Raw genomic sequence first — 21,571 nt, forward strand, 5'->3', positions numbered from 1 at the left:
TTTATTTTAAATAGCTTCGTAATATCCAGTTTTTTTTACAAGATATTTAATGGTGCTATTTATTTTGTACTTGATATAGTATTTAATGACGAAATTGACAATTAATGATTATTGCTACATTTTTTTTTTGTAATAAACATACACACATAAGTACGTTTTGCACATGGAAAGCGTTATGGCGGGAGACACTCAGATCACCTTGCTGTCAATTCAGTATTTCCAAAAACAGTTTTCTTTAATTAGAGCTAAATGGTTTCATAAGTGATTTAGTAACTTTGTGAATTGCAAATTATTGTTTAGTGATACAGGTGATTATGCCACCCAAGAAACGCCCTTTCTATGGAAAGTCTTCTGCCACTAAAAGAATGCAAGCACAAAGAGCAGCTGAAACAGAAGAAGAACGCAATAAAAGACTTCAAGCACAAGCTGCAAGATAGGCTGCTCAAGTACAGGAAGAGATTTTGGAACAACGTAAAGTTAGATTTCGAGCTCAAGCTGAAAGGCAGGCTACTCAAAGACAGCAAGAAACTGTTGAACAGCACAAAGCCAGAGTTCAGTCAGAATCATCAAGGCAAGCTGAATATAGACAACTAGAAACTTCTGAACAACGTCAAACCAGACTTCAAGCACAAAAATTAAGACAAATAACTTACAGAATGTTGCTCCTCTGTTTCTTGCTCTCTTGTTCTTTGAGCCTGAAGTCGTACATCCAAGCTCAAACACGATCTAATTTCAAATAAAGCTTTGTTTGATTAAATGATTTTTTATTTCTCGCATCACAGCTTTTGTCTACTTACTGAATAATTTGCTGAAAAAAATACTGATCTATACATTTGAAATCTAAATTTTCACCGTGCAACGTCGGATAACTCAACTAGTAAGTTATAAAAAATATCGATAACATAATATTTTATTTTCTGATTAAATATCAGTGCTACATTATAAAATATAATTCCGAATAATAAGATATTGACAATGAGGTAACAACATGTTATCAATTTTAATACATATATCTTATAGTATTACATCACAATTTTAACTATATATGTAGCTATCTTACGCAAGTAACAAAAAAGTAATATCAAGAAAACACAATAAAATAACTTTGTCATAGACTCAGTCTTCATTTCGTTATAATATGAAATAATATTTATCGGTTAACTTCAAAATAATACTTACGACACAAAGACCAACGAAAAGAAGCATACAGGATAGAACGCAAATTCCAGATGAAACTACCATAACAATGGAAAACGTAAGAAGAACTGTGGGGTAAAAGAAAACACTATTTTGTAATAAAAAATAAGCAAACAGAGAAACGACAACAAATTTCAACGGATATTCAAAGTCCTATAAAATATATGCACAGTTAAATGTAAAAAAACCTAATACTTGTTAAACAAGAATTCACTATGAGACATTTTGTTGAAAAATTATACTGATACACCTACCCAAATATGCAATAATACACAAACATTCTATATGAAAACAATAAACTAATTTTTTGAGTATTCTAAACCATCTCATAAAGGAGTATTTTCCATATTTTCTCTTTTGAAACAACTGAATCACCGATTTCTTAGGACTACATCTTTTAGCCAGAGGTGTAATCAAAACCGAGTGGGCGAGACCAAGACCGAGATCAGTATATGTTATTTGTAATCAATAATTCAAAAAAAAATAAACTTATTATAATTTTTCTAGTTCTTGTTTTTATTCAGAAATGTTATTTAGATTATAAGGTTATAAATAGATTATTTCGCATAGAAAATATATTGATCTCGATCAGGTCTTGATCTCGCCCATCCGGCTTTGACTACATCTCTGTTTTGAGCTATAGACACTTTAAATTTATTTGAAAAAATAATCTCAGATTTCGATTTATCATAATGAAACTAAGAATAAAAACTATGAAACAAAGTACAGATTTCAATTTTTGATAAAGTATTTTATTTCATGTTTCGCTTATAGGTATGTGCATTTTTTGTGGATTGTTTTCGGATTTGAAGAAATAATGTACCTGGAACTTCAATCACTGCATCCAAATTGAAGACACTAGCAATCAGAACTATGGTGTAAAAAATCTGAAAAAAAAGATAAAAAGTTAAAATTTTAAAGAATTGTATTTCACATATCTTTACATAACTATTGAGTTCATCCTTTCTTTGTATTTTCAACTTTAAATTACATTAGTACGAAAAAAAAAAGCAGCATCAGGATTGAATGCCCTAGGTGTCTATGATTTAATTTATGTAGCTACTTGTTCATGAAAGAAAACGTGTTTGATTTCTTTTGATTAAAAGCGAAAGACTGAAGCTGTCTGCCAAATTTTCAAATATATATATATATATATACTGTATGTAAGAAATTATTTCGAGATAATGTGCACATACGTGATGTTCATCAACGAATAATTCATTTTAAAACTATTTGAATTTACGCGAATCATATTTATGTTGCATAAACTAGATGTTTTCAAAATAGAAATAGGCATTTTTAAGAAGATTCAAACTGTTAAAGAAACAAAATGAAATGTGAAAAGAGTTATTGTTTTGTAAAGTTCGACTAATATTTAGAACATATGACATGTCTTGTGGCATTACGTGATAAGATTCGAACCCGGCTTTTCAACTCCGAAATCCAGAGCTCTATCCTAGGGTCAATTCGCATCTAGGATTTAAAACGAGAGGAAATAATTTCCATAATAAACTCTGCTATTTTATCAAATTCTTTAGAAACATGGAGATATATTTTTAGTCAAAGTGAATTATTTGAAGTCACCCAGAGATTTATCAATACTAAAATATTTTCCTACCAATAACTAGCACTAAATCGGCACACTGTTTCATTTTGGACCTGAAATACAGTTAATAAATTAATCTAATTTCTTACATTGTTTAATTAATTAAACAATTTTTCATTTAGAATTACTCTAATCAGGGCTGAACGTTTTTTGTTCATTGTTAAGCGTAAAGCTACACAATGGGCTATCTGTAATCTTTATTCGAATATGTAAGCTAAACGCCATGTCAGAGATTCCTGAATTAGGACTTCTTACCTGAAGGAGGTTAAACAGTCAGCAGCATCAACAACCTTTGTGGTATTCTTTACCGAATAGCGGGTTTAACTGTCACATTTATAAAGACCCACAGCCGAAAGTGCAGAGCGGGTTGAGCAGCATATTGAACAAAACCCACAATATATTCTACGCACGTGATGTGACGCATTACGTGCACTATTTTCATTGTTCTTAAGAAATTGTTTATGTAGCGGACTGGTCTTGATCATTTTACTTGATCATTAAAACGTTAATGCACTTAGTTGGGACCTGTTTTTATAAGCAATGTGACACTGCGATGTATCAGATTATTACAAATGTTTCTTTTCCTATGTACAAAACGTATCCAGATTCTTACCGATAAAGTATATTTTTATTTATGATATAAAAATATGTTACTTAACACATTTGTATTACTTCAAGAGTCCACGTTTTCTCCGCTTGATTGTTTGTTTCTGCACGTGCTTCCACCTTACAGTTTTGCTGCCCTAAATCAGCCGTCTTTAACTCGAATGACAAAAAACTGAAAACGGCCCACTTTTCCTCTTAGATGAAGCTGTAGTAAACATTTCAGACTGATAGCTCAAGTGACTTTTTGTGTAGGCAAGTCCAAAACTTTGGTTAAATTGGAGCGGTTTTTGTTGAGTAACTTTGCACATGTAGCTTATGTTTAAACCGAATTTGATAACTAATTGTAGGTTGTAAAGATCTATCAGTGAAGCAAATTTGAAAAAAAAATCCGTATAAGTTAAGTATGTTTTTCTATCAAATAAAGTTTCCGTACTTATTGTGAGAACAAGTAAAAAAATAGGAAGATATTCAATCAAAATTGGAGATTGAATATCTCGTGTATTTCTTAATGTATTAACTTAAATTTTGGTATTTGAAATACGGATCCAGTATCTCATATCCATTAAAGTATGTGATAGTTTCGATTACCACAGTCCGAGCTACAGAAAATGGAAAAATACTAAACTATCACTCCTGTTAATAGCATACAGTGTGTCCCACAGGTTGTTTTGGCCGCACGACACAATACCGTGTGTCTTGATCTTCAAATCAGTTTTAGAGTAAAATATTTCTTTAGATTTAAAAACGTCATTGTTGCACAAAGGAATATATCAATCTAGGTTGATATCCCCAAGAATAAAGAAACACACACTAACAACACATGAAACTACATCTAATGTAGCTCAACATGTACAGGCGGAGTGTAACATTGCAATTTTAATTGAAAACGATACAATAGCGAGTAGCTGGTTTATATCAGAATTTTGTGGAAAGCTACACAGAGGGCTACCTGTCATTCTTAATTTTGATTAGAAGGTAGAGAGTTAGTTAACTGCACCACTGCCAATGCTTAGGCTACTCTTAACTCACCATCACTCTTTTGACACACCTATTATCCTAAAGTACGGAGCGCATTTCCTCTGATTCACAATCCGGAACGCTATTCCCAAGTTATGTTTCGCCCATTTTAAGTAGAGCTGAAAATAAAGTGCGCGGAAGCCGAATATTTACGCTATAGTAAGATTACGCAGTTCTTACCCACCCATCCCCGTGAAATATATTGCTATATCTAAGCTTATTTCCATCACTAATTAATGCAACAGGGTTTACTCTACAATATTTACATAACATAATATTTTATCACTATGCAGTTGAACAAACTGTTTCGTTGTCAAAACTAAACTAAGTCTCCTTTTTTCTTTATGACTGATGATTTCCAAACAATTGTATTTTATTTACTACTAATATTATGTGTATCGCGTTGTTCCCAGACTCACTTTCCTTTCTTTAAGTTTTTGTAAACAAAAATTAATCACTAACTGTCTGTGCATAACAGTTCTTAATTTTGAACTGATATTATGACTAGAGGGAAGACAGCTTGTCAACAGCACCCATTTCAAAAACTTGGACTACTCTTGTTTGCCTTAATTGTGGGACTTGGCCATCATTCTTATAACAGACCCGTAGCCAAAAGTGTAGGAAGTGTTGTTGTTTTTTGGCAGCGAAAATCAAAATATGAATTATCGGATTCACAGTTTAGACACGATCATCACTAGAACTTGTCCGACCGAGTAAGTTATTAATGGACAACTTCGTTGATTAACGTTATTGTTTACATTTAGAATAGTTAACTTATGCATTACATTTAATTCCACTACGGGTAACCGAAGTGGTAGAGCATTTAAGTCATTATCAGCAGATAGAGGAAGTTATATAATTTGTCAGTGGGTCCACTCTAAGTAATTAACACTTTCCTTCTAACAAAATTATTCTGTGTATTTTATGAAACACCAATATTCCAAACTTATAAAGAATTGTTCTCCAAGATGTTCTATTAATTTTATTTAAATTATGTGTGCCAAAACAAAATCTACTGAGCTCACTTGATGCTACTAAGGTAATTGTGGACTGATAAACTAGGTGTGATAACTGCGGTTGAACTCGTTTTTTGGAAAGTCGTTCTGAAGGTAAGTCTATTTTATTAAAACTTTTCTCTCCACCTTTTATCATTTTCATACGAATGAAATATTTAATAAACAGAAAGCATTTAGTCTTTATTTGCAGGGAAAAACAGTTTCATACACAGAAAACACAGTTCACTTCATTATTTTTATATGCCCCCCTAGTGGCACAGTGGTATGTCTGCGGACTTACAACGCTAGAAACCGTGTTTCGATACCCGTGGTGGGCAGAGCACAGATAGCCCATTGTGTAGCTTTGTGCTTAATTACAAACAAACTAACACTATTTTTATTTTATTTTGAGGAAAATCTACAAAACTTATTTGAGTCAAATTACCATGTTAATGTACATAATATAAGTTTAATTTTGCGTCTAGAGGATATGAAGTAACAGAAATAAAATCAAAGACTAGCGAATCCTTCGATCGCACTTAATTTTGCCTTTTGAGAATGCGCCTGTCATCCGTGAGGTTTGTGACTTTGAAGCCGGCTGTCTTTCTCTCTCTACCGCAAATATGTCGCTTGATGGCCCTACAACCAGTTTTCCTAGAAACCTTTTATGAACATACAGTCTGGTTAGCACATTTCAAAGCGCTAGCGTTTAACGGATAACTACAAGAGACATTGCAATAGAGAATCGGGTTTATTAGTGATCGTTGAAGTTATTTTGACTAATCGATTCCGATGTTGTATGTAGCTGTGTTGAAAGCATAATACTTGTCTCTGTGATCGCTGTGCTGATTAGCCTAACAAAGCTTTAATTGACGGACTTTCTTTAGATATACTTCCACTAATGTGTTAAATATATGCCGAAAGAAGCAGGAATCTACATTAGCAGAAACTTATATTTTGCGCTTCTTTACATATTTCTTTTCCTTAAATAGGAATTTGTATTTATTGCAAAAATACTAAAGCTATCTACCGCCAACCCTTATTCTGAACTACTAATCAAAGGAAAGGGCAGCAGTCAGCTGCACCCCATCACCCATCATCGACGTAAGGGATTAATTGTCGCTATTTAAATGCACACCCAACTTAAAGTGTGGGGAATATTTTGGGATATCGCACGGATTGGAACCGGGTTCGTCATCTCCGAAATCTAGAGCTCTAACGCGAAGCCAACTCGCGTCCCATTAAACATGTTCAGTAATAAAAATATTGGTGTGGTGAGTATATATTAACGCTTATATATAAAGAGACAAGTTGAGAGATCGATGGTGCTAAATAGATGTACAGTAGTAGTAGTACTGTTCGTCGCAACTGCGAGCGACATGTTTAGAATTATTTGGATTACAACAAATTCCCCACCATTCGACCCTGTCACATATAGTCTTATGGATGAAGGAACATATATCAGTATTCATACACAAAGATTATTATATGCTGGAGCCAAAAGACATAATACAGGGTGGACCTTAAGTAAGCTTAACCAGCTCAAGAACCAATGATTTATTAAATTAGGTGTGCAATATAAAATATAGTGAGTTATTGCTACACACATCCAGAATTGATGAATACGTTTTAATTACTTAACAATACACTCTCCTTCCTTATCGCAACTGTTCAAAGTGTTTGACTTCTTGATTTTCACAGAGTTCATAATGTTGAAAATGACAGATTTTGAAAAACAAACATGGATTAAGAAAATGAGGTAGGGAAATTATATTAACAAATAACTTACTTGTGGTCACCCTCGGGTTTCGAAGAAAGGAGCTTTGGATGCTCAACAATAAAGCGTAACTAATGCATAATTATACAGTTATTTGATGTAACAATGATTAACAATGGAGGACAAAAATAAGAAACCCTATAACTTGAGCGCTTTGGAGAGGTAGATTTTTTCTTCATCCTCTTTCACCAGTTACCCCTGATGAAGAAAAGTCTATCTTTCGAAAGCACTTGAATTTACAGTGTTTTTTTTTTTATTTTTGCCTTTAATTACGTTTTGAACCTGCACGTTTTCCTGATACCACTACGATGGACTAAATAGTTCCAAAGGTAGTACAGGACTTAATTATTTGTCTTATAAGACGCGATTACATCAGTACTAATATAAAATCAAGCTGTGAAATTAATTGCATAGGCGTGCAGTCTCATAGAAACGTAGTGAAACTTACTTCTTACTAAGTACATATTCATAAACAATGCATAAATCAGGTTCATTTGAACGCGCATGAATAATTAGTCATTTCTCTGATGCGAATTTGCAAATTTCAATCACAAAAACATATACATTGAATATCTGTATATTATAAAACGTAAAATTAGAGAAGAAAGTATATTATTTAATATGTTTTATTAATTGTTAATTCCAATCTCATTGTAGCTTAAATATATTGAAAATAAATACGTAATTTGTAATTATGACTTTTGATGCAGCACAAAAAAGAAAAAAAAGACTATTTAAACATCTATAGTAAGTTAATAACAGAAAAAAAATCATTTATGTTATGTCTATTGTTAGAACACATTTACGTTTTGTTTATTTTTTTGGAAACAGGCATGATCATGTACAACATCGTCAGTTGGATAAAACCAAATATAGAAAAAAGCATGTTTTATTTCAGAATCGTATATGAAGTGGTGAAATTTCAATAAATTAATATTATAAAGGCTCTTGTTCTATATTTGTGTTGAAAAATTATTAGTAATGTGCTCATTTGGTGATTCTAAAATTTTAAATACATTACACGGATTCATAAACATCGTCAAGAGTAACTTACTCATCGTTAAACTTGAAGGCTTAACATACTAAGAAAATCGGGGCTCAGTTCTTGCAGTGGGTACATTGTATATAACCCATTGTATAACTTTGCATGTAAAAAACAAACAAACAAGAGTAACATAATATCTTCGTGGATTGTTGTTGCATAATGACCATTTAGTCATTATGTTGAATGTCTTTCATTTCTTTTGGTTTCCCGACATAAGAAAACAAGTGCGTTAATTTAACTATCGAGTATTTTATTTTATAGAATATTTGTTTAATTGTATAGCTGATATTGTTTTTTCTTTTATGAAATCATAAATGATTCATAAAAGTTCTCAATAACAGAGTTATTTTGATCCAGATTCATAAAATAACACATTGAGCGACACAGTACTTTAGTTTCTAGAAGTAACAATATTAAATCTATGTAAGAATTGTATCATAGATTTTATGACATACATTGTTCTACGTATAATAATGTTCAGATGTACCTAAACTATTGAAACATTAGTAAAAACAATTATTTTAGAAATAGTATTTTATATTTATTGCTTATCACACTACTAACGAAAAAAAAATGAACCTTATAGCTCGCAGACAGAAAAGTTATGTCAATTTTAGACTTAATTATGCACAGTTTCCAGAGAACAACTTCTCAAAATTTCAGTTGGATAACAAAATTAACAGTGTTCCAAGTATTAAACATTCAAAAATATTTATTAGAAAAATTAAAGTGTTTTAGTAAAGTACCTTGTTTGTTAATTAATTTAAATATCTATGAAGTTAATAAGTTATTTTCTTCGTTGTATGAAACAAACATAAAAAAGAAATGTGAGACACTGTCAAATTCTCTCACTTAAAAACGACAACTGTTGTAGCCTACCAGAGTGTAGCTTCCACTGGCAATACATCCTTTTTTCAAAGATTTCCAAAAGCAGCAAGATTTAAGTAGAACCATCTTGATTTTGTTCAAGCTCTGGTAGCTGAAATCGGAAAATATATTATTCTTCTTTATAGTTTTATGCTATTACTGTCTCTTCTGGTAGTTAGATTCCACGTGTTTGGTTCTGTACCGGAGCTTGCATCTCTACCTAATATCTCAGTGTTTGACTGCTCTTCCCCGCTTGGCGTTTCTGATAGGAGAATCAGTCTACAGTCTCGTCCTCAGTAATCACATAGTAATCGATAATATAGTAGTGGGAAAAAAACCTGGTGCTTTATTAAATTAGCATATAATTTCAATGCCTTTTAAATTTAATAATATCAGGTACTAGCATTTGGATAAAAAAATAATTGTGATTAACTTTCATAAATTTGTTTGGTTTTCAGTTTACAGATATTTTGCACGTTGGGTATTCGAGCGTTGCTATTGACTGCAGAAATATGTGGCTGTTTTTTGAGAAATTTTCAATGGAGCTTTGCTTTGTTTTGTCAGTCTTATTGCACATAGCATGAAACACACGCTAAAACAACAAAAATTCCATTGTTTGCATTGTTTCAACAGACGCGTTTCTGACAGGAAGTGTTGTATTTTTTTTTGTTCTACAATTTAATCTTGTTTTAATCTTCTTATCTACATATACGATACTACGTATGTGTAGTCCTGTAAAGGCATCTTGTATTAGGTAAGCCGATGCATTATATTTCCTTATTGTAGAAATTGAATTGAAATTGATACTGCTGCTATAGGAATCCATATTTTGTGTGTGTATGTGTATGGAATACACTAGAAGGAAAGCTATCCTTGTAGACTAACTATATTGACGCCATGTCGATATAATAACCTTCAAATTGTAGTGGAAGAAATTAAAATTTCACAAATATGTTAAATATAATAGTTTCTCTTTCATTAGATCTTACCAACACATATATATATATATATATATATATAGTAAGCATGAACGAGTAAATATCTATATTATACTGTATTCAACATAATTTCGCTTTTTAAATTCTATTTGCTGATCTACAACTATTTTTGGTTTAAAAATAGATACATACAGATATAAATACAACATTATAACTGTCGGTTATTTTGTTATTTAATTCCGAACAAAATCGTTACAGATTTCTATCTATACTACTCATAAATAAATAAAGCACAATTCCATCCATTCTAACCTTTTTCAACAACAGTACACATTGAATACAGTTTGTATCAGTGAAATGATTTATAATAGCATGTTCTTGGTTTATGTAATTTTGAAAAGCAACTGTTAACAGTTTAGTTATTTGTAAAGCAACTGGTGACAGTTTAGTTTTTGAAAAGCAACTGGTAATAATTTAGTTATGATACAGTAATATATTGGGAAGATTAAATGTGGTCTTGGAGGAAAGGTATTATCAAAAGAGTATTCCCCCTCTTGCCTTGTTGTAGCTGTAATATTACAAATTCGGATTATAGTTTAATTTTTTTCATAGTGTTACATTAGGACATTTTTCCGATTTGTCAGTAATGTAATGTCACAGTTATAGTACGTTCTGCAATTTATCTGTAATAATCTTTGTTGTGTATATTGTAGACCAACATGTTTCTTAATAGATCATTCTTATTACTCATATATATATACGAAACACTTTGTTTTCAAATTAACCTTAAAGTAACAATTTTCATAAATGAAATTAAAATTCTATATAAGGTATCAAAATAACATAACTTCTTTAAACAAGACAGGCAGCAATGAAGCTATTATGTACTTGAAAAAATTAATAAAATTATAATATTCTGATGCGCTCTCACACTAATGTATGAATGTACCATGCAGCAAAAAGGATCAAACTTACATTCTTTGTTTATAAACAAAAAACAAACACCCAATATGAATAACACAAATCAAATTGACATTCTTTTTTATCCAAAATCCCGCAGTAGCAGGAATCAAACTGATCTTTTTTTTTCGTTATACAAAACACCCAGGAATGAAAACAAACTGCCTTTTTGTTATACAAGAAACTCTAGGATGACTATAAAATGTCTTGACAGGAATTTAACAGCACGGTAGTTTGTGGATTACGATTATCACTAATGTTTTTATCGTTACTGATAATTAATAGTTTTTGTCGTTTGTTATCAGACTCCCCCTCCCCTTCCAGTGGTTCAACGATACGTCTCCGGACTTATAACGTTAAAATTCGTGATGGGCTTGACATAAATAGCCCATTGTGTAGCTTAGTGCTTAAACAAACAAACATATTGTTATCAGAATGATTTGCTTTCACACTATAGAACAAAGAACGTATTTTATTCAAGGAACAAACGTTAAGCCACATTCTATTATTCAATTTGCCATTTGTCGCTAATTTATATCTGTTTCGGGAAATTCCACCCCTCATTAAGGGAGAATCGGAAAAATAAGACTAGGCTTCATATAATGGGTAGAGTGTATATTATACGTATGGTGTATAAAATACACAGCGACAACTTGTAAACCGAAAAATAGACTGTGCTTCACATATATTTTTTAGTATATTAAACAGATTTTCGCTTCTTTTAGTAATTCACAAGATCAAATTAGTAGCATCAATGCTGCATGTCCTTGATATTCCTATATAAATATAGGATCACTGTGTGAGTAAAATACATATTAAAACACCATACACTCCACCGCTATAGTATATGTCAAATGCCCTTAAACTCCTTATTCATCCATCATTAATTTTTCATTACTTTTCTAGTCTCACCTCAGGGCTGAAGAGCGGGCGTAACCTCTTAGTGGCCTGCTATCCTTTGGCTGGAATGAACGATAAACTTACATACATTACATTAACCTTCAATTCTGCATCAATTAAGTATTTTATTATTATTCATACCACACTTTTCACAATTAATTAAACATTTGAAATCAAGAAACCTGCTTTGGCAAAAACCCTTAGAAAAGGTCTGTCCATGTTTTTAAAGTCGTTCAAGAGTCCATAAAAACAGTATAGCTATATACAGGGATGCAGCAAGTGAATAAGGTAAGAAAAGTAAGTTTATCATGGCTAAAGAGAAAGACAGAGATATAATATAAATACTCATAAAATAATCTATACATAGTTTTAAATATAAAATACATTACTTCATAGCAATTTTATTCGTTTTTAATTTTAGAATTGTAAAGAGAAAGGAACCAAAAAACAATAATTTTGGGAAATATATAGTATGGCTGTACAATGACATGATGTTTTTAATAGTATGTTTGTTCTTGCTATAAAATAAGTGTATTTACTAATACGTTGCCTTTCTGTTATTCTTCAACTAGTTGTCATATGAACTGGACTATTTTAATCAAACTCAAATATGAACTTGATAAGTATAGTTCGATGTCGTATCAACGTATTCTTTTTCATTTCGTAGTCTATAAACAATATGTGTTTGCTTAATATGTCCGTCTAGAGTATGTGTACTTATAATCTCGATTGCCCTCTTCATAGCACCATTACCGTATACTTTTGTACTTATTTGGAGTGCTCTTTTATATTTGTCGGTGATAATATGTCACTCTTTGCTCATATACGTTTCATGACAGGCGATTAAAGTGAATCAACTTGCAAGACATTTATGTTCTCATCCGGTCTTCTTATCTAATCTGTGAAGTAATGAAATTCTGATCCAAGATATTAGCTGTACTGTTTATCAATCGATCATCAAACATATGACGATATAATAATGTTGGGAAACCTGTTAATAATAATTCATTCATAATAGAGGGTGCATATAAAATGGTTAACAAAAATAAAAGTGAAGAATCTTTTATAAGTACGTGCAGTTATTGAGTTATCTTGAACTTGGGACTGTGTTCATTGTAACGTAAACCATAAAAGTAAGTAAGTTAATCCTTGTATGTTGGTTATTAACTTCGGTTTCCTATCTCAGCAGGCAGATGAGAATAATGACATGTTCCTCCTCAATAGAATGTAAGCCCATCGCAGATCAACCCCAGCTACCCGCTGGTACTCATTATAAAGCTGGGTAGGCTGAAACAATTGGGATAAATTGTATTGCTCAAGAAGTTAACAAAATTATCCTAGCAAACCTCGAACTCACAAACTTTTAGTTACGACTTTATACTACTAGCTATTAGGCAATGCGGCACAAAAACATATCATAAAAGTGACAGCTCTCATAATACATCTCAAACCGTGATACAAAACGTTTACCGGACTCATAAAGTACGGTGTTGATAAAATTATCGTACTTTTAACTGCAGAAGGCATTCACTGTGATTGTATAGGATGTATTTATGTTCATAAAACTGACTATTATAATTGTGTCCTGAAACACCTATAGAAAAAAAGGCATAAGCAAAGCACTGTGAAATACTTTTCTGTTTTTTTTAAATAATTTGTTCTGTTGCTGTTATAACAGAAGAAAATGTTGTGACTCAGTAAATGTGTGGATTTGTACAATATCATATTTATGTAAATTTATTTTATGGTACTAAAACAACGAAAAATAAAGTGATGCTTATGATAAAAATACTGAACTTCCAATTGAGGTGTAAAATCGGAAATGTGAAATTGTCTTTAGTTTTCTCGAAACTCTTTTTACTTTTTCATTGGAAGATTTTGAATGCTGCACATTTCTAGCATTATAATTTTCAAATATGTTTCATAGTTCTTTAGTAACATGTTAATTTTGACACTAGAAAGCTGATAAACCTACAGCACTCACGGAAATTTATTAGAGCTTCCACATGTTATCAAATCAGAAAACCTATTGCTCTGATACTAGTCAGACGTGGCTACTGTTAATGTATTTATCATGTTATATTATGGTCAATTTGTCGAAGAATATTGTGTGTAATCGGCTCACAAATGTAGGTAGGGCTTTACGGTAACGAGTGCGACCTTCAGTTACATTTATGCTGAATCTGAATGAGATCGTGTAACTGTATCAGGCAAGGAAGGTGACTGAAATCACTGGTATATCCTTGAACCAATTCATGACAAGACGATCGCGGTAAATTATTTGTAACGAGGATAAGGATGACATTCACACTGCTAAAATAATTTAAGAATCTAGCTTTTGACACTGTGGCGTTTCCCACATCATCACACCCCTTCCAGAAGCTTGCATAATCTGAACAACACAAGGAGATTCAAGTGCATCATGTTGTTTTCTTCATGTTTTTACACACAGAACTTGTTAAAACACGACTTATAAAATCAATTAAATTAGATTTCTTGGGCTGACTTTAATCTAATACTGTTGGAATCGACAGTTGTGTTAAAAACTTTACGTTCAATCATAAAATTAAAAAGTAAAAGTTGTTTAGCCATTTTGACAATATTCTACAACATTATACTAATTAATAATTATTAATTTTTTGTTTGATTTATTTCTTTTACTTTCTAATGTATTAACGAAGTGAAAGGATTTCTTTGTAATACTAGTTGTCTTTGAAAATTGTTTAAAACAAAATTCATTCAATGGTTTTAGCTAGTATTATACATGGTTTTGTAAAGGAAATTTATCTATTCGATTCTTTAGTCTGAAAGTTGTAGTAGGGTGATAATACTGTGAAGTTTGTAAGTATTACTCGATAAGCATCGTATTATTATTAATTTATAATGCTGATTTAAAACACTTTGACTTTTCGTTAATTGCTTAAATATTCATACATTAATGGTTCAGGTTCTTAAGATAACTTAGAGGTGTTTGAGATTGTTAAACGGGCATTTGTTTTCATTCTTGCCTTTGTTTTACTTTGACTGTTATTCTAGCTTTATTTTCTTTTTATTTGAAATGGGTTCACACTAAATTGGTGAAAGAGAACCAACAAAGATTTTCTCGCTCGTTTCTAGTTTTTCAGAACACCCATAACATTTACCTGCACTTGACTCACTTTTATTTGTTCTAAAAGAAAAAAAGCTTTTTATGAGCTTTCTACAGTTTTTTCTATGAGTTAGACTCGGATCAAAGTTATGGAAATCCAGATCTTTACTCCGAGATATAGTATCCGACGAATCTCCTGTTTTTGCGGATCCTACCCGTTTACTCAGAAGAAAATCAGCGAATTTGAGATATGTAAAAAGTGTAATCTAAGTTTGCTTAAGAACTCAGCTATTCTATACTGAAGAACGCGTAAGTTGGCTAAACATATTGTGAACAGTAGCAATCGAAATAGAAAATAAAAACGTCGTTAGAAATGAGACTGAAATTGTGGTAAAATAATCATGACAAATGTAATTTTTTATGATGAAAAAAACACAAGTATGTAATATTAGTAAATAACTAAATTTTTAGCTAATTATGCATATTTCAAAATGAGCCCCCCCCCCAAATCTTTATGATTCAATTAAAACTAAAATAGAATATCTACTCACCTGATATATAACGTTTCGAACGATATTAAACTGGAATAAACGAACAAGAAAGGTGAAGGTATAAAGCCTATACTTTTAATCTATAATTTCCCATTGGCCGTGTATCAGTGGCAAGTCTGAGGACTTATAACACTAAAATGTGGGTTTCAATACTTGCGTTGGGGAAACTAAAGATAGCCAATTGTATAGCTTTGTGCTTAATAACAAACAAAGAAATAAATATACCTTATTATTATAGCATCTCGACATACTTTATATAAAGAACGTTTTTAATACGAAAATAACACCACAGTCCCATGTTAGCCGGTACTTTATTTTGTTGATCCTTGACGTCTTTGCTATGTATTTATCAATCTCCATAGCAGAGAGATTAAATGCATAAAAGAATCTTATAAATCTAATAAAAGGCCTTTTATCATGAGCAAAATTACCACCACAGCTATTTAGAATTTTGCTATTATTTTTTTGTATTACTAATTTTAAGTTCAATTAAATTCTATGATAAGTAATTCTGGTTTTTGGTATGGCTAACATAGAGATTGCTATTGATTGCTGCAGAGTTTGAGCACTGCTTCGACACATGAACTCTTACCCTGTTGAAATTTTAAACTAATGGAAAACTTTTTCAATGGGTTAGATGTTGATGAACATTTTGTAATATAAAATCTTAGACTTATAAGTTTCAACATTTTATAAAATATTTTAATAATTCACACCATTTTATCATATTCACAATCACTCGTGAGATTAGTAATCACATCATAGTTATTAATACAGTTTACACAAAACAGGACACCAAGTATTTTGTTATATAACTCACATTTACATAACTCACCAGCTAAAAAGCGTGATGTTATTACAGGACTATTTGAAACTATGGAAAATTTTGAAATCAAGGTGAAGATCAAAAGCCGTAAACATTTTATAATGATTATCACAGTAACTACGTTTCTGAGACATTTCAACACTTCACTTCGCAAGGGTATGATAGAAAACATACCTCATACATTATCTACAGATAATTTGGTTCTAACCTCCATAACAAGCTGTCGTCAAGCAATCAGAAAGTCAGATTATAATAATCATATCATGTTAATATCATCAATAGTTCAAAGGCACGAGAAATATAGAATTAAAAGAAATATATCAGACAACAACATTCGCGTAATATACATCTTTAATCGTTATAAGTTCAGACTTAGGAAATATAGTATACGTAGTGTCTAGCCAAGCACATTGGTAAAGAAAACCAGGTCATTCGGTGCAAAAACGTTTCACACAGTGTATTCGAACCATTAGCACCAAGGTTGTAAGTATCCACTACAGAGAACAATGCTAATCCCAATTAGCATTTGAAACGAAACTTCTTTTTCACACCAGACTCTGCACAGAAAAGACTGAGAATCCTTACTGGTTCAGTTGAGACGGCTTACAATAAAGAAAAGTAATACTTAGCCTTTTAAAACCTTTTTATGGCAATACGACGCATTTTAACGTAACTGTAATGCAATTGAAAACAGTTTTTATATTTTCTAGACTTCAACACACATATAGAGGATTTATTACATTATATTAAACGATTTTGAATATGCAAATTAGCAAGTAACCAGAGCCAATATAAAGATACTTTGGAATGGCATGATCTAGGTAGTGTGATGCCACCCAAAATTGATCGAGTTTGGGAAGTGTGTGAAACAGTCCTTAATGATTATGACAAAACCTTGTCGAAACGTTGTACATTTGCTGTTATGTTAAACTTATATTAAAGTTTTTCTTCATTGCCCATTCAAGCCGTCTCCAACCATTATTAGTCCTTAATGACGCAAAATATTCGTACATTTGGATTATAAAGATGTGTTCAAATAGGAGATTTATAATTTCCAAGACGAGGAAACTGTTTGCATTTAATGACATTGGAAAAATAGAGGAACTTGGGGTAGCACAGTTATCCAGAAAGAGAAACGCAACACGTCGTAATCACGCCGTGGTAAGTCAAGTGTGGCGTCTTGTAACAGGTGAAAATTAACGAATACAAAGATCAATTGCAACAGTATACGCAGCGTAATGAAGAATAATTTCTGTCTAAAAAAAAAAAGAAGCGACAAAAGCCACGTGAACACAAGCTGCTTCCATGACATATTTGTTCAATCGTAGCATACCTCAAGCATCTGAAGAATGAAACGGATATTCATGATATTGCTTACAAAGATATGCCAGTCAAATTGGCGGATCATTTATCAATCGTACTATTGAAACGGGAGCTAGGAAACCGTCGTCCTTGTATACTAGATGGCTTGTGGAAAGCACGTTGGGAGGAGAAGTGTGCTTTAGTCATGACAATTTTGAATCTTTTGCAGTTGAAACTACGTTGCAGTGCTACTGTCATTATGCACGGTCGTCAGATAAAGCATTATTGAATGTGGCGACATGAACTGTAGCGATATGGTGGAGCTCCAAAATCATTTTAATAAAACATGCACAAAGTCTGTAATAGATAGTATGTATATATTCTGATCCTTTATATATAACACGTATACATGGACATATTAACACCTGCATATTTATTGAAATTATATCTATATGCATAACTATGTTACAAGTCTTAAAATTATGTTGCAGTTCAAAATCGGGTATGGCGTCGGATAACCTTAGTAACTTTGCCATAAACACAACAAACAAACACACATATACGTACTTGTATAATATCTAGTTATCGTTATATGTAAAATGTGCTGATTATGTAATGCGTCAGATGATAATTACTTAAGTCCTTGAAAGTCATGCTGTAGTTATAATTGTGGTTAATCTACATAATCATGGATAGGAGCAAAGGTCGCTTAATTGTTTAAAGGGTATGATAAAGTTTGCCTATTTGTAGAAGGAAAGTCGTTAGCAAAGGCTATTAACACCAGGAAAGCTGCTTACGTTTCCTCATCCGATGCGTTTAATCGATGAAATAGAAAAAATGCAGAAAGTATTTCACTTGTCATGCATTACCATCCGATTATTCCTCAAAAGGTTAGTTAAATCATCATAGAAAAATTGCATTGTTTCAAGAGGACCTCATAACACGATTAATTACCAATTTATAGTTTCTTATAATCATAACTCACCCCTTATGATATTTTCGACAGAAGGAACTCATAAGGGGTTGTTTTTGTTTATTTTTGAATTTCGCGCAAAGCTACACGAGGGCTATCTGCGCTAGCCGTCCCTAATTTAGCAGTGTAAGACTAGAGGGAAGGCAGCTAGTCATCACCACCCACCGCCAACTCTTGGGCTACTCTTTTACCAACGCATAGTGGGATTGACCGTCACATTATAACGCCCCCACGGCTGAAAAGGCGAGCATGTTTGGTGTAACGGGGATTCGATCCCGCGACCCTCAGATTGTGAGTCGAGTGCCTTAACCACCTGGCCATGCCTGGCCAAAAAACTCATAAGGAGAAAGATAGGACGAAGATTTAACTAACACTGGTTATTACTCTTGTGTAACATATTCTCTCATTGATAATCGAATTCTGATAGTTGGAACATAGGCTAATCTTCCAAAATGGACTATTTATTGGGAAATATGAAACCATTTACTATTTTCTAGGCTTAATATATTTAATGTAGTCTTCAATTGCATATAAATTATTAGGTTACGTGATTTTACTTATTTAATTCTGTATTAATTTATTCTGACTATAATTTGCCCTTAATTTTGCTTCTACAGAATGGTAAAAAAAAGATAAAATTTAGAATTCTACAAATATCATATTTATAATAGTCACAATAGTGAAATGTATTTTATCAGATATGAAAAGCAGCTTGTTTTGGACACGCTTTAAAATACTCACTAGGAAAATGATAATACTGGTTGCCTTCCCACTAGCTTATCAGTTCAAAATTAGAGACGTCAAGCGCAGATATCACTTGAGTAGCTTTGCATGATTATCTGAAAAACAAACAAACAATTATAATAGCCGTTACTTCGTTGCTTGATGTTACAATAGCCTGCCTCGAAATAATTACCATTATCTTTGTTTGTTTTATCATACCTTGAGAAATAGTTATTTTCGTACGATCAGGTACATTATTTGTTCTTTTTAGCGAATGCAATAATTAAAGCTAAACTATAAATTATAAAGCTATAACTTAGTTTTGGAGTACAAATATCGAAACCATTTTTTTATCTATTTGTATATTTTTTTCTTATTTTTCAATTCTTTTCCCTCTATTAAACGATAGCACGTGGTTGACGTATTGCTATAAAAAGATAAATAAATAATCATATCTATTATAATATTCGTGAAACACACAAAATGTTTATAACTAAATTATTATAATACAGTAATTTAGATTTTGTGTTCTACTCTAACGTGGTTGCCCTCCAGTGGCACAGCGGTATGTCTGCGGACTTACAACGCTAGAAACCGGGTTTCGATACCCGTGGTGGGCAGAGCACAGATAGCCCTTGTGTAGCTTTGTGCATAATTAACAAACAAACAAACAAACTAACGTGGTTAGTATTTTGGTAAGTTTCATAGTCAATTTACCGAGAGTAGTAAGTATGATATTTTTGTTTATACTCTAGTAGAGAGCTGTTAAGCTAAAATTACTCCTGAAAGATGAGTGATAATTAAAGAAGCTAAATGCTGTGATATGACTCGTAGTGTTTTTAAATACTTTTCAGTGAAAACCATTCAAAGTGAAAAGTTGTTTAATGCTATTTAGCTTCTACATAAATGTGTCATTATTTCGCCTATTATAGCAAAGCATTGCAATTACATTTGAATTCCCTATGTAACCTTAGTAATAGAAACCAAATATGTTGTAATTAAAGTAATTTTATTGCCTCTGTTCTATCTAATTCATAAGATAAAAAAAACGGAAATGCGTATCATAATTAGAAACATTGGGGAAATTATTTGTATCGTCTAAATAAACTGTCATTTCTCCTCATTTAAAAAATTATAAGTTTACTTTTGAACAAATAATTTTCTTTTATACAAGTGTTACAAATATTCTTGGGATTAGGATTATGGTTTATTAAAATTTGAAATTGCATATATTTCGTCAGTATTTGAATATGTTGTTAATTTCGGGTATATTAATGGTTCATGAAAACGAACTGAGCATAGCCTAGCAATTATTGCACTCAGCTCTGCTAGTGGGTGTGCAAGAAGAGTGATGGTCAAATCTTGCTATAGAATAGCTCGTTCATGGTGGGTGTCGATCACTAGCTGCCTTCTCATTAGTCTGTCAGTTACAACCAAACCAAAACAATAATATATAAACAGATAAAGCTAATTCAATACAAAAAACTGTATCGACGTACGTAATGTTGTAAATCAAAATGCCAGAAAACTAAAGCTTGTGTGTATTAGAATGCATTGACTCATTAGTGGAATACATTACTGTTAATGAAACGATGTTTTTGGCTATAACCTTAATAGTATCTCGCAAAACTCGTGTGATTAATTATTCATAAATACTTATACAGGCTAACAGTACAAAACAGTCGTTATAGGTTTAACAAATACTTCAAATATTATTAGAAATCATTTTAAATATTATAACCTTTAAGAATTAACAAAATTATAAAAAAATGGATTGGATAATTTCTTACACAACATAACAATAACTGAATATACTTAAAAACGCTCCTGTATTTAGCGTAGTGCATTTCCAACAGCAAGAACTAAAGGAAGTTAAAGAAAATGACAGAAAATCATAAAAGAATTAAACTCACAAAACTATGAGTAGGATGTTGACGATTCAGTTACAATAATTTAAAATACATTGTAACCCCACGTCTTTGAACTAGTCAGAGCAAATAACATAGGTCTGTGATGGATTTATTGTCTTGAAACTTTTACTTCTTCTACAGTAATCCCTGTACGCTGAATCTGAAAATGATATTCATTTTTCTCCATAACGTACAGATTTTTCACAAAACGTCATAACGTAATACATAAAAGAATGACCATAACACGTAGTTTGAGACTAAAAGACGTAGATTTCATTAAAAAATCAGAG

The 21,571-nt window shown here is 31.9% G+C and overlaps 1 protein-coding gene across 1 annotated transcript in view; it reads right to left on the reverse strand.

Annotated features, from left to right (window-relative positions):
* LOC111085379 overlaps positions 1-21,322 on the reverse strand; it is a 45,506-nt gene extending 24,184 nt beyond the window's left edge. The window contains exons 1-5 of the mRNA XM_022383665.1: positions 21,285-21,322; positions 11,921-11,970; positions 9,123-9,222; positions 2,021-2,084; positions 1,180-1,265 (exon numbers count right to left, since the gene is read on the reverse strand). Coding sequence (XP_022239373.1) covers positions 1,180-1,265; positions 2,021-2,084; positions 9,123-9,197 — 225 coding nt within the window. The 5' untranslated portion in view covers positions 9,198-9,222; positions 11,921-11,970; positions 21,285-21,322. The remainder of the gene's footprint in view (positions 1-1,179; positions 1,266-2,020; positions 2,085-9,122; positions 9,223-11,920; positions 11,971-21,284) is intronic.
* Positions 21,323-21,571: the final 249 nt, after the last annotated feature.

The sequence above is a fragment of the Limulus polyphemus genome, unplaced genomic scaffold, assembly GCF_000517525.1.
Source record: "Limulus polyphemus unplaced genomic scaffold, Limulus_polyphemus-2.1.2 Scaffold17, whole genome shotgun sequence".
In the NCBI taxonomy this organism is placed as follows: domain Eukaryota; kingdom Metazoa; phylum Arthropoda; class Merostomata; order Xiphosura; family Limulidae; genus Limulus; species Limulus polyphemus.